Source organism: Nanorana parkeri, unplaced genomic scaffold (assembly GCF_000935625.1).
Source record: "Nanorana parkeri isolate BGI_ZX_2015 unplaced genomic scaffold, ASM93562v1 scaffold12, whole genome shotgun sequence".
Lineage (NCBI taxonomy): Eukaryota > Metazoa > Chordata > Amphibia > Anura > Dicroglossidae > Nanorana > Nanorana parkeri.
Window position 1 is genome coordinate 3,951,007 of NW_017306280.1, and position 13,866 is coordinate 3,964,872.

At 40.7% G+C, this 13,866-nt stretch overlaps 1 protein-coding gene across 1 annotated transcript in view; it reads right to left on the bottom strand.

Moving 5' to 3' along the window:
• Nucleotides 1–3,886: 3,886 nt before the first annotated feature.
• The window catches only part of ASPG (asparaginase), a 64,186-nt gene continuing 54,206 nt past the window's right edge, over nt 3,887–13,866 (bottom strand). The window contains exons 14-16 of the mRNA XM_018556184.1: nt 9,356–9,455; nt 8,641–8,697; nt 3,887–3,990 (exon numbers count right to left, since the gene is read on the bottom strand). Of these exons, the coding sequence (XP_018411686.1) occupies nt 3,940–3,990; nt 8,641–8,697; nt 9,356–9,455 (208 nt within the window). The 3' untranslated portion in view covers nt 3,887–3,939. The remainder of the gene's footprint in view (nt 3,991–8,640; nt 8,698–9,355; nt 9,456–13,866) is intronic.

The window sequence follows — 13,866 nt, forward strand, 5'->3', positions numbered from 1 at the left end:
TATTTTTTCCCCTTCATTAAAGACTTGTACATAAAGCTCATTGCATAATAAATCCACCATTTAAGTATAGATCAGACTTTAATTTACAATTGTGTAATAAAATAAATCAGGATTGCTTGACGGCAGAGATGACAGGCCCTTAATTGATCATATATATTGCTGCACTTTGTACTAAAGTGACAATGCCAAGTTGGGTGGAAAAGCTAGCAGATTGACACTGTGCTGAAATTACCAGTTCTCTGTTATGTAAATGCGTTTGTCCTTACCTGCAAAGTTATTTATTGAACCATAAAAGCAGTGACAGGCAATATCCTGGATTTCTGGAATCTCTACCAGGGATGAGTGGGGTATCTCATGTAAGAATGATATAGATAAGCCAAAAGCTGAATGACAAACAAGTTGAACACCCAGACTTCATAAAACAAGAACAATTTGTTTTAAAGAAACCGCTTGCCAGACTGTGTTGCAGAGGACAGATGGAAATTACTCCTTTTCAGATCTGCTGCTATAATCTACAATACTCGTGTAATATATTGTAGATGCTCAACATGCTTTGTGATTTCAAGATCTATTAAACATTGTACTTCAATAAAGAGGCAGCAAAACAGAAATTATTTAACTAGATTCTCTAAAGCTTGCTAAATGGAAAAAAAAACATCAAAAACTGGATAAAAGGATTATAAAAGTTGACCATTTAGAGACTGCTGGTCTGGAATTTGTATATACTATATGTAAAACACACACATGCTGGCATATATTATATATTTTTTAACTCCCCCTGACTAGAAATGTAAGACAGTATGTTACATAATCTTAACCACTGCATTTCGTGCGCTGTATATTACATGCTCCTGACCCCCGGCACTGTATAGCCGATGTTTTACATTACATTTTTCCTTTTAAGTGTTCATGGTCTCAGCAATAAGAGACTATACACTGAGTGGCCAGATTATTATGACCACCCCATCAGTACTTCGTTGGGCCACGAGATGACTTCGTTGGGCCGCCTCGTGACTGCACGAGATGTTGAAAGGTGATGCGAGGAATCTGACACTGCACTGTTGCCCTTCTGTTGTCTTGTACCAGTCTTGCCACTCTCCGTTCTGCACTAACATTGACTAGTCGCTGACGGCCACAATTCACACGTTCAGACCCAGATTTTCGGCTGACAGTCCAGTCTTTAAACACTTTAACAACAGCTGCTCTTGAACATTTAACAAATTCTGCTGTTTTGCTGATACTCGCTCCATGGCTCCGAGCACCAACAATCATCCCACATTCAAATGCTGTTAAATCGCGTTGTTTACCCATATCTTCAGAAACAAATCACTTCTTCTGTCGTGGTAAACAACCTGCTTCCCTATTTATAATGGTCTGGCCCTCTAACAATTTCTGTGCTAAATTATAGCTAATTTGCCTACAAACGTCAGGTGGTCATAATAATCTGGCCACTCAGTGTATAAGCCCCCTAAGTGTTTCAATGAAATTGTTCTCGATGGGCTCAGACAATGTCAGTTCTCTGTGAAAAGAATAGCATATGAAACAGAAGAGTTTAGTTTTTTTAAATTACATTTTGTCCTGAGGTTTATAGACATCTATGAGTGTCACTTGTGGCACACTCATTAAGGAATATTTTGTGGGTATATCATCATATGCATGCAGACTATACTATGAGTAGAAAGTTTTTTTTTTTAACCATGTCCATTTAGGCCATGCCCAATATTTAGCACTATAGCTATGCCTACCTTTTGCAATGGCATGCCATGTTGGCAAGAGGGCCAGTAATAAATGTTTATATATAGATTGTCTTGCTGCACTCCTTACCGGTATACTGTAGCCTGCTGAAGCCAGGTGGGGGCTTGAAGTGACCATTGATGGCACCGTGAAATGACTTCAAAGTAAAACAAGAATGTCACCTGCACTCCAAAATGGGTGAAATCAGTCCATTTAATGACTCCGCATGTCATTAATGCACGCGCTCTCAGGGTCCCCCTTCATCAGGCTCAGAATGACATTCTGAGCCTGACTAAGGGGGACCCTGTTAAGCCCCAAAAGCGCTTGCATTAAATTGACTGATTTCACCTATTTGAGTGCAGGTGACATTCTTGTTTTACTTTGAAGTAATAAATGTTATTCCCATCTATTTGCCACCTGTGTTCACAGTATATCTTGAGCATTTACCAATTACCCATAAAAATATAACAATAAAACCTTTATATGAAAATTATGTAATTTTAAATGGTACCTATCGTCCTTAAAGGACAGGATCCCAAATTAACTGATATGGCTTATCTGGAAAAATAGAAAGTAGACAGGTTCCCCAAAGTTAGGAAGCTGCACTTTTGACCCTGATGGGCCTAAACAAAGTTTTTCCATCTGAACTCATGTTTTGGGAAATGAGAAGAAGCCTGCATGTTCGAACACCCTTTAGTTTGCTTGTGACACAGGAGCAGATACTGCTGACTTTGTATTTAAAATGCTAGTTGCTTGGCTCCTCGTATTTGATTATTGAAAGACATACTTAAAAACTAGCACATAAACTGATCCCAGGTAGGAATTTGGGAGTGCAGTGGGTTTGTATTGGCATTTATTTACTATATTTGACCTTTTGTCAAACAGCCAAAAGCATCAGGATCTCTATATCTGGTATGGGCCTTTTTGGAACTAGTTTGGCAGGTACAACATTGGAACACTATGTGAAGTTTTCGTTAGGCAAAACAGGTGCATATATTGAAAACAAATTGATATGGAGTTGACAGAGGCCCAAAATATGAAACCAGCAAAAATATCTAAAATTAGGTTCTTTTAAATGTCCCCTCTGTAGCAGCACATAAGGCATTTGTTTTATTGAAATATTATTAAAAAAATTCATTCTGATCAAATGGTTTCACAAAATATTTTATTGCTAAGGATCACAGACCTCAATAAAACAAATGATATAGACAGTTTTGTTAATACGGTTTTAATGAGCTGTACTATGCAGCAGACAATGTCTGTCATAATAGTCCTCTTTCGCATAAGTAGCCATTGTGTTTCTCTCCCTACCCAAAGATCAATAAAATTTACATTTGTGAACATACAAGCCACAAAAGAATACAATACCTCAAATGTGCAAAACATTCTGAAACACCCATAGAGTGGATGCCATATATGAACAAACGCCTAATTTACATGTTAGAATAAAAGAAAAGACATTCAAATCATCAAGTATGTGCTAACAGTAAGATATAACATTGACAAACCATACAGGAACAGTCACCGTTTCTGTAATTGAAATCCTTGCTGGTACTAAAGCCCAACTTCAGCCAAATCCTTTTATAACTCTTTGCCACAGTTTCTATCATTTATCAGGTTTTTATCACTCTCTGTATTCCTGTCCTGGTGACAACCACTCCCTCTCATTTCAAGTCCTGGTGACACCAGCACATGAAGTGAGAAAAAGTCTTCCCAGTGACGTCACTGACCGTATTAGTAAAAACAAAATGACTGAGGAACTCTTCCCTACTTTCTCAAAAGCTCCAGAGAATTTTGAGCTGGAGTTGGGGCTTTAATCTATGTGCTTGTTTAAAATATTTCTTCTATTTTTTTTTTAACCTCAACAAAAAAAACAAAATCACAAATGCAACAAAAATCAACACGGCGCATACACACAATCAGGGCCTTGTTTATTAAAGTATCTGGAAATAAATATGGTTTGAAATGACCAGAGAGCAAGTTGTAATCTTTTTGTTTGTGACCAGACAATGTGGACCATAATTTCAGACACGTAGATAAACGAGGCTTACAATGGTTGAGGGGGGTTCCTCAGGAACCCTGGTCCCTGTAAATACAGCTAAACGATAACTGATATGTTCCAACATTCGGACACCACAGGTTGTGCCATTTGTGCTTGAAAACAATAGTCTGTTGCCCTCATATCTTCACGGTTGTTGGGTTTTTTTAACTGCTTAAATAGCTGTCTTTGTCACTTGAGCTGCCGTTGTGGAAAACCTGCAACAGAGAAAACGTGATAAAATTAGTAACTGGATAGACGGGCCTGTCTGAATTTCTGCAGAAAAACGACCACATTTTGCATGGTACACCTGCGGTCTTCACCAAACATGTTTCAGTATTGTTATGTGTGCATCAAGGAGAGGCTTCTGTAACATGTAGCAGTATTTGTTTAAACAAGACATCCGTCGTGTCTTAGAGAACATCTCTTGCAATAAACTAATTTATCTAAAAAGATCTCCAGAAGTGAAAAGCTCTCAAAACTCCTGAATGTAAGGCTGGGTTCACACCTAGGCGTATCGAATATGCGCATTTGTCGCGTGTTTGGTGCCACGTGTCTGGCGGTAAAAAAAACGCACGTTTCCTAGGGCTACTTGCCTGTATCCCAATGGAAACGCGCGACAAACGCCCCAAAGAAGCTCCTGTACTTCTTTGGGCGTAGGGCGTTTTGTAGCGCGTTCATACGGCCTGTAATACGCCCAGGTGTGAACCATACCCATAGGAAATAATGGGATTTTGGTGTTTGAGCGTTTTGCAGAGCGTAGGAACGCGCTACAAACTAGGCCCGTTCCTGCCACTGACCTACCCCTCACCAACTGGGTAATGGCCTCCCAAACTACCCAACTGCTGCTCGTGTCTAGAGGACCGCAAGGAGACCTGATCTCAATTACAGCCTAAACACCTTTCCATGTTGCCTGCTTTGCACATGTTATAAGAAGGTACTAACTGAAACCGTATCCATGGCACACAGTGAACATTACTCTGAGCATGAGGTTATATTTGCTGCCTGGAAAGCCAGCTGTAAAATGAGCAGTGGGAGGACTTTTGTGACAGCTCTGCTTGCTTAGCCTTGAGCAGATATGTCAAAGTGGTATGCGTTGGGCCTCATGTGGCCCACAGCTGGTTTGAGGATTTAAGCTGCACGAGACCCCAGCTGTTCTGCACTTGATAAAGGCTATATACGACTTTAATTATTTGGCAGCTAAATACTTCAGGGATGTTTTATGGTATCTTTTACTGGGGGGAAAAAATGCAAGTTGTAATGATTACCAGAACAGTGATTGATTTACCTTTTTATGTATAACTTGTTCTGTGCACATCCCAGTGTTTCTGTGCACATCCCAGTGTTTCTGTAAAATGTGATGTGTCCACTCTAGAGACTAGTACGGATTGTGAAAGGTAAAGGGTTAAAAGTGTAAGTGGGTCCAATAAAGAGGACAGGGTGGGGGTTTTAATAGGAAAGGACAGTTGCGGCTCATGGAGAGGGAATGGTAGCTGAAGGTAGGTCTTCGGTGTATGGGGTATCACTCCCTGAGGATGTGCCTGTACACTAGGGGCTTCGCCTTTCTACCCATGGAGACTGCCAGTGCCTAATACTCTTTAACCCCTTCGTGACTGACGACGTACAGTGTACGTCGCCAGCATCGGGGCTGTTTAAACAGACTCCCGGCGACTTTTGCCGCCGGGACTCTGTTTAAACTTGTAGAGCCGACTGTCGGCTTTACAACAGAAGCGATCCTGGCGACTTACGCATGAAAACGACGAACGCGCTACACATGTTGGGTATCGCCGCGCACGCCGGAGTGAGAGCAATAATTCTAGGGCCAGTATTTTGGGGTATCTCTAAATTGATGACCTGTGGGGGCTTTTAAAGTGTCTTTTATTGACTTTTTGGGGTACTGCAGTTTTTCGCCGTTTCACGGTCGCACGCAATCTGTAAACTGGGCATGTTGGGTATCGTTTTACTCGTTGTAACCTCATCTTTTATATTTCATTAAAAAAATGGGTAATTTGTTGTGTTTTGGGGCATTTAATTAAATGTCACTAAATTTTGGGGTTTAATAAGGAGTTGCGCTAATATTGCGCAACATAAAAATGTTCAACTACCACCATTTTATTCTATAGGGTCTTGGCATTCAGAAAATATATAATGTTGGGGGATTTTACGTCATTTTCAGGCCTAAAATGTGGAATATAACATGGGTGCAAAAATGGAAAAAAGGGCCTCAGTCATGAAGGGGTTAAATGGTGGGGTGGGAAACTGTGAATTCTGCTGCTGACTGCACCAAGATTAGTAACACTTCTATGTGAAGGGGACTTGTATTTATTTAGATGGCATGTCCTTGTTAAATCCGGTAGTAGTACAATTTATGAAGGTTTTAAAGAGAGGGAGGGAAGCGGAGGTAGAAGGGTGGAGGCCTGTGATAAGCCTCTTGGAAAGAGGCCTTGATTGCGATAGATTGAATAATAAGGCACAATGGGAGAAAAGGGAACACTGCATGTGAACATCTTGATGAGACATGTCTTAACAGAGTGTAGGTGTGACACACCACCCTTAATGCAAGATTATTATTGTAGAACAGTCTTGTTTGTTAAAAATCAGAACGTAATCTGTAATAAGGCATTGGATAGAATGGGGTCATGTAACCTGTAAAAATGAATTCAAAAAAATATGGGGAAACCTATACCAATAGAGGGATTCAGCAGCAAATTTGTGACGTGTTATTACAAATTTCCAATACCAGCAACTTTGCACAGAATCAGTCTGGCTCTCGGCATAACAAGTTCTGCTTGGAATTTGACATTTCTTTGCATTCAGCTAATTAAAAACATCTTAAAGTACCACATTTCTATTTTTTTTTCACATTCAGTAATAATTCCACAGGCAATCATTAAGGTGCGATTTCTGAAAATCACTGCAACTAACAAGTGTTTAGGAGAAAAAAAATTCCTTCCCAAAAGTGACATACCATTCAAGATGATCACTAAATACTATACATTTCCATGTCACATATTAGTTAGAGGGTGATGTGGAAGCAATACGCCTCTTCACTGTCCCTGTGTGGTGATTTAGCAACAGAAAGTGTTTTCAATCCCCTCCCTGTCATTCATTCTGACCATCTCACTGGGGGGCCTTCTGACAAATATGTTCAGTAGGGCAAGCGTTGAGGGGTAGAGAATGCGAAAGGAAAATCACATGGCTGTATTTTCACAATGGTGGGGACTTCAAATATAATTTCTCACACGCGTGTCCCCTATTGGAAAATGGCCCCTTTCTTTCTAAGCTGGTGTGCTGTGTATCCTTACAGGAACACAGACAGTTTCTAACCTATCACCACCCTATCCAAAAAGAAAATGGCTTCAGATACACTTTATGGTTCTATCCCTCTATTCACACCAGGCGCAGTCCGTTCAGTTTGACAGCTGCATCCAAAATACATCACAACGCTTTCTATGGGATTTCTGGTGCTGTGTTCACACCAGTGCAGTCTGTTCCGATGCAATCAGAAAAAAAAATACTGCTTGCCCTATTTTAACTGCATCGGATCAAAAACGCATGCAAACGCACCTGAAGGCCTTTTTTCCATTTTTTGCACCCATGTTATATTCCACATTTTAGGCCTGAAAATGACTTAAAACCCCCAAACATTATATATTTTCTGAATGCCAAGACCCTATAGAATAAAATGGTGGTATTTGCAAATTTTTATGTTGCGCAATATTAGCGCAACTCCTTATTAAACCCCAAAATTTTGTGACAAATTTAATTAAATGGCCCAAAACACAACAGACTCAGCGAGTCTGTTTAAACAGCCACTGTACGTCGTCAGTCACAAAGGGGTTAAGCAAAAAAACAACCCCACATCAATCGTTGTAAAATCGCAGCAAAAGGCATCACTTTGCAGCTGCGCAGACTCACGCAGTTCTGGTTTGAACTAGCCCTTAAGGTAGAGTAGAATTTCTTGCAGCAGAATGCAAATCCACATGGGTAGTTTATGGCTCCCGATAACCCCCTTTGATCACAGAGTGTGTGCAAACTAGAGCCAAAGTGAAATGGCTGAAGGCCAAACACACTGACACTCAGCTGGTCAATCCAATCATTTGACATCGATGTGACAAAGTATTGCTGCCAAACACTGTTTGGTCATATAACACACTCTCTGCTCCTTACTGCTGCGCCCACCCTATTAAACCCTACTAAAGGAATAGTTTATTGGGTAGGAACAGCAATTATGTGCGTAATGGCACATTGCAAACTTGCCCGATTAAATATTGAAAGGAAGGATATGGAGAATTTATTACACTTGTATTGCACTCCGCTCCTCAATGGGCAGAAGGAAGGACTACTACACCATACCTGAGCAATTTGTGAAAGGCTGCACAATAAGATTGAAGGGGTTAAAGTGACATTAAACCCTCAGATTTTTTAACTTATAATACTGTAATGTGCGCCTTACTGTAATCCATGGTTGTTTCCCTTCTCTTTGCTGCTCTTCCTTTTAAATCCTCATGTCTTCTCATGCTTGGGGAGAACTTCCCTTTGCAGCTGATTGCCTCTTCCTGTAGTGCAGGCTCAGGTTGCAAACGTACACACAGACACCATAGCCATTCCAGAGACAAGGCAGTCTGCTGCCAAACAGAAGTTCTGCCCAGCATGAGAAGAGATATGGATTTAAAAGGAAGAGCAGCAAAGAGAAGGGAAACAACCATGGATTACAGTATTGTTTTACCGTATGTTAAAAAATCTGAGGGTTTAATGTCACTTTAACAGCTGAAATGCATATAATACTGTCTTTTTACGCCACTCCGTTACATTAACTATACATGCAGCCACAACACATTCCACTGCTAGTAGCACAAGCAACCAACCTGTGCTCGCTTCTGGTTAAAAAATTCCAACACTTCTTCATTCCCCACAGCCTCTGCCTGCAATAGAATACACACATTAGACAAGATAGCAAAACACGGATTCAAATTACCAGGAGAACAGGAAGGATAGAGTTATTATTATATATTTGTAATTCTATTTCCCACCTTCTGTGCCTCACTACCAGGTAGTGAGGTCACTAATCATGGCTCCCAACCTGAGGCCACAAATCATGGTTACTGACCATGATGAGTGGCCTCCTTGTTATTTTCTTTTTGCTGTCTGTGATAGTTGGGGAGACATCTCACTTCCTGTCCTGGGCCAACATAACATAATCAAAGAAACACACTGACCAGTTTTAATTTATTAAGCTACGTAAAGCTTGTGCTATAATTGCTCTCTAGTTCAGCGTTCATTTAATTTTTGAATAGTTAAACAGGGCCTAGAATGCACATATAAGAACATTACTGTAAGAGTTGCCCATACCCCAGCAGCAGTCCTAGTAGGATCCAACCAGCCTGTACTTTTAGCTTTAGCCTACAAACCCAAAAAAAGAACCTGGAGCCTTAGATGTCAGGGTTAAGGATCCAGGTAGGGAAATCTTGGCTTGTGATTGGCCAGGTTGACCTTGATCCACTCGCCTGGTCCCCCAATAGCAAACCACCTCCTCCCCCAACCTTAGCTGCACCAAGCCATTACTCCACTGCAGTCGCTCACCACTTGGTAAGGTGTTTGTCCATCATAACCAGTTTGATCCATGTCGACTCCGGCCAGCTCCCAGGCTGTCAGTCCATCCACATCCCCAGTAGCAGCTAAGCTGTAAGAACAAATTAGAAGCAAAGGCTGCATCACATGGAAGGTGGTAAAAGTTTATGTCAGTGGTTATGGCACTTCCAATGTTTCCATTTCAACCAGATTCCACATTTCATGCTTTGAAGCTCTAGCTTTCAGATATAGCTTGCTGCCCTGGCTTACAACTAGAGGTGCACCGAAATGGAAATTTTAAAACCGAAACAAAACCAAAATAAAAAGAAATGTCAGGCCGAAACCGATACCGAAAATGTTTTTTATTTTAATTTTTTCAATTTTTTAAAAATATTTTATTTTTTATAAACTTAATTTTTTTATATTAATTTTTTATTAAATATTTTTATTTTTTACATTACTTTTAGGGGCTTCAGGGAAATATTAGGGGTCTAAACAGACTGCTGATATTTCCCTTTTAAAATAGAAAAAGAGATTGAGAACACAAAAAAAGTCCTCAATCTCTTTTTCTGTGTCCCCTGTTATCAATGAACAGGAATCCTTTATGAGTGTTCCTGTTCATTGAGAACATTGTTTGTTTACTATAACTACAATTATGAATGAACAGGAGGTGATGTAGATCACTCCCATTCATTCATAATTGAGGATATAGTTAACACACCATATCCTCAATTATGTACACACACTCAGCGATCACTGAGTGTGTGTACATTGCTTTTCTCTCTGACACGCTGTCACAGGAGGCTGATCGAGCGGTGTAGAGAGGAAAGCCCAGCCTCCTGTGACGGCGCTGTCTCCGCCCCCACACCGCTCTGCCGGACTGTGATAGCGGTGTGGGAGGAGAGACGCCAGCCGAGCGCTGTGTGCGGTGTCACTTTCTTTTCTCCCCGCTGGAACACAGAGCATCGCCCAGCGGGGAGAAAAGAAACCAGGGATGCGCCGATGTATCGGCCGAAACATGGCTCTTTCGGCATTATGCCAAAAGTGCCCTTTTCGGCCGATGTGTTTCGGCGGCCGATATATCGGTGCATCCCTACTTACAACACTTTGCTTGCAAAAGATGCCATGCTCTTCTATTAACCTCCATATCTGTGATATAATACATTATTGGTACGTGTAAAAAAGCTATGCAAGTTTAAAAATGTTGTATTGTGTAAGGTTTCAATTGAAGCTAGCCACTGCATGGAATGAAGGTAAACCTGTAAAAAAAATAAAATATATATATATATTTACACACAGTACAGCCAGCTAACTGTATACCCTAGGGACCCCCAGTCAAGTAGCGTTGTATCATGCAAACTAGGAAAAAGTCTCTACTCCAAAGGAGATGAAAGGAGCTGCAAGGAAAGTAGATAGTGTAGTATTATTGAAAACGATTAACAAGAATGTGGATGGAAATTAGGTTAATTCAGCTCGTACTTACAACTGGATGGCCGCTACACTACAGAAGGAAATGGCAACCAAAAAAATGGGGTTGTGGAGAATATTTCTGTCTCCACACAGAGCATTAATATGGTCACACTCAAGAATTGGAATCCTGGTAAAGCCGTACTGGTGCAGGATGAAAAAAACAACCCAGTGGAGAGTGGTGGTGTTGCCTGAATATCAATAACAGCAGTCAAAGTGCAATAGGAACGCAGGTCTTTATTGATAGCACAGTATTGAAACTCCAAATGCAATTACAGTTTTGGAGATCTTCAGGTAACACAAACAAAATTTGTACCGAGAGGAAAATAAAAAATGCAGAAATACGTGCTAAAAACATTGCTAAAAATGCTAGTTGCCTGGTAGGTGATTTAAAGAATTCAAGTAAGCCAAAGAAACTAGCATTATCATAAAGAGGTAATCCCCCATATTTCTTTGTACAGCTTTCCTTTATAAAGGGGCTGAAGGTACTTGTGTAACATATTGAGCCACATTTCCTACCAAGTGTACTTTTCAGCTCTGTTTTGAGGGAAGGAGAATTTTGCTAAACTACAGCTCTAAGAATATCATTAGAATTGGGGAAAAGAGACCCTGTCACCAACTTAAAAACAACAACAGGTAAAAGCACACAAAAAAATCAAGTATTTTAAATACTTGTTTGCAGCCTTTCCCCTTTACATACATCGTTTGGTCAATTTTTCTATCAAGTACAAAGGCACATTGCAAGTAAATAATAGTGAATTCCCTAGTACAGTCTCCTCCCACCTTGTAAGACACTGCCCTCTCCACCTCTCATACTGTATAATTACTCTGTGCTGGAAACTCCTCCACCTCCTTAAATAACCTTTTAGGAAAGAGGGGAGGGCAATACTAGAGAGACTTGGTGCCCAACACGTGGCCTGCCATCTCTCCATGTCTGGCCCGCCATGTACTATACTGGGTATGCTACCTATAGGTAGCACCAATTGCAGTCACTGACACCAATGGTAGGGATTATTACTGTGTCCTCTGACTTCTATGTAGGGGGGTTATTATTGCGTCCGCCGACACCAAAGGAGGGGGTTATTATTGAGTCCGCTGACACCAGTGGTGGAAGTTATTGCATTCAAGTTATTGCATCTGTTGACACCAATGCTGGTGGTTATTATTGCGTCCACTGACACCAATGCTGCTGGTTATTATTGTGTGTGTCGACACTAATGGTGGAAGTTATTGCATCTGCTGACACCAATGCTGGTGGTTATTATTGCGTTCGCTGACACCAATGCTGGGGGTTATTATTGTGTGTGTCGACACTAATGGTGGAAGTTATTGCATCCACTGGCATCAATAATGGGGGGTTATTATTGCGTCCGCTGACACCAATGCTGGGGTTTATTATTTCATTCACTGACAAAAATGCTGGGGGTTAATTTTGTGCCTGCTGACACCAATGCTGGGGTTATAATCCTGCCACGTTAACGTGTTTGGAAGCTGCCTGAGGTCTGTTCTAATCAGAAGTAAAAGCAGCCGCAATAAAACGTTTATCATTGTAGCAGCAGCAAAAGAATTGAACTCAACAGGTTATTAGTGGTGAGTATTAGACACACACTGAGTGTGAAGACATCACAGTGAAGAGACAGCAGACAGGATGTTATTTCAAAGAAGCGAGATATGGCATCCATAAGCCAGACAATATCAGCCAAGCATGTCCTCCAATCAAGAGGAAATTAGAAGGCGCCTGTGAGGGTGACCTAACTGCAGAGAGTTTAATCAGACAATCGATCTTGCAAGATTTTCCAAAAGACGCAAATAAAAGGTGTGACTGCTATTGTTCTTTTATACTTGTGTAGGGATTTAATGCAGACTACAGATTTCTTTTTTTTCCCCCCTCTCTCAACTGACCCCGATTAAATTAAACCTGTACTAATAGAATATGAAGACTGCCATTGCTGACCTCTTTTGAAAATGCTAGTTATCTGGCTGACATGCTGATCCTCTGTTGCATACTTTTTCCAGCTCACTAAAGATGATTTGTCAGTACTGCTAAACTGCTTGCTTGCTTTAGGTTATTATCTCACAGCATTAAAAAACATTTAGAGCTGTCACCAATGGTAGCCCCTGCATTTCTCTCAGTACAGGTGTACTTTACATTGTTCAGAATAGAAGCAGCCTGCTGTACTTTACCAATAGGAAGTTTTACAGCCAATGTCTGCATATGTTTTCCAGACCAATGATTCGTACTGAAGTTAGAGGGTCAGCATGACAGCCAGGCACCTAGCGTTTGCAAAATATAAAGTAATGCTTAATCAATTCTTTCAGGAAAACAAGAGTCCTTTAAACTGACCCCATTACCATAGGATCACTTGTAAAAGATCATGTGTACTTACTTTTCTAGTGGCCCATGTCTTTAACCACTGGTGCCCCATGGTCGCTGCAGGTATTCAAATACTTCTGTGTGAAAATAAATGGTCTCCCCTGCTGCATGCTGTGGTTCCTATTGCTGGGCTATATATATGTCACTATGGGGGCCGTTAACCACTTCAAGACCAGGTGTTTAGACCCCCTTCCTGGCCAGGCCATTTTTCAGTATTCAGCGCTGCGATACTTTGACTGACGTTTATTCCGTCATGCAACGCTGTACTGAAATGAATTTTATACCATTTTTTGGGGACAGATAGAGCTTTCTTTTGGTGGTATTTAATCACCACTACAGGTTTTATTTTTTATTATAATTAGGAAAAATTATTGAAAATTTTCAAAAAAAAATAAGTTTTTTGTAACATTATGTTAGGAAACATTTATTATTACCCAGTTTTTTGGTCAAATATAAAAGATCAGGTCACGTCGGTTAAATAGACACCAAACATGTCAAGCTTTAAAATTGCGCGCACCCGCGACATCGCAGAAAACGACGGCAACCAAAATTGGCCATAGGCGACACAGGAGAAGTATTCGGAGAGCAAAATGTATTCTTCCCAATACTGCAGGTGTCACATGCTGGCTCTATAGATCGAGAGCTGAGCGTTCACAAACCACTGGTCGCTAAGCTCATGGTC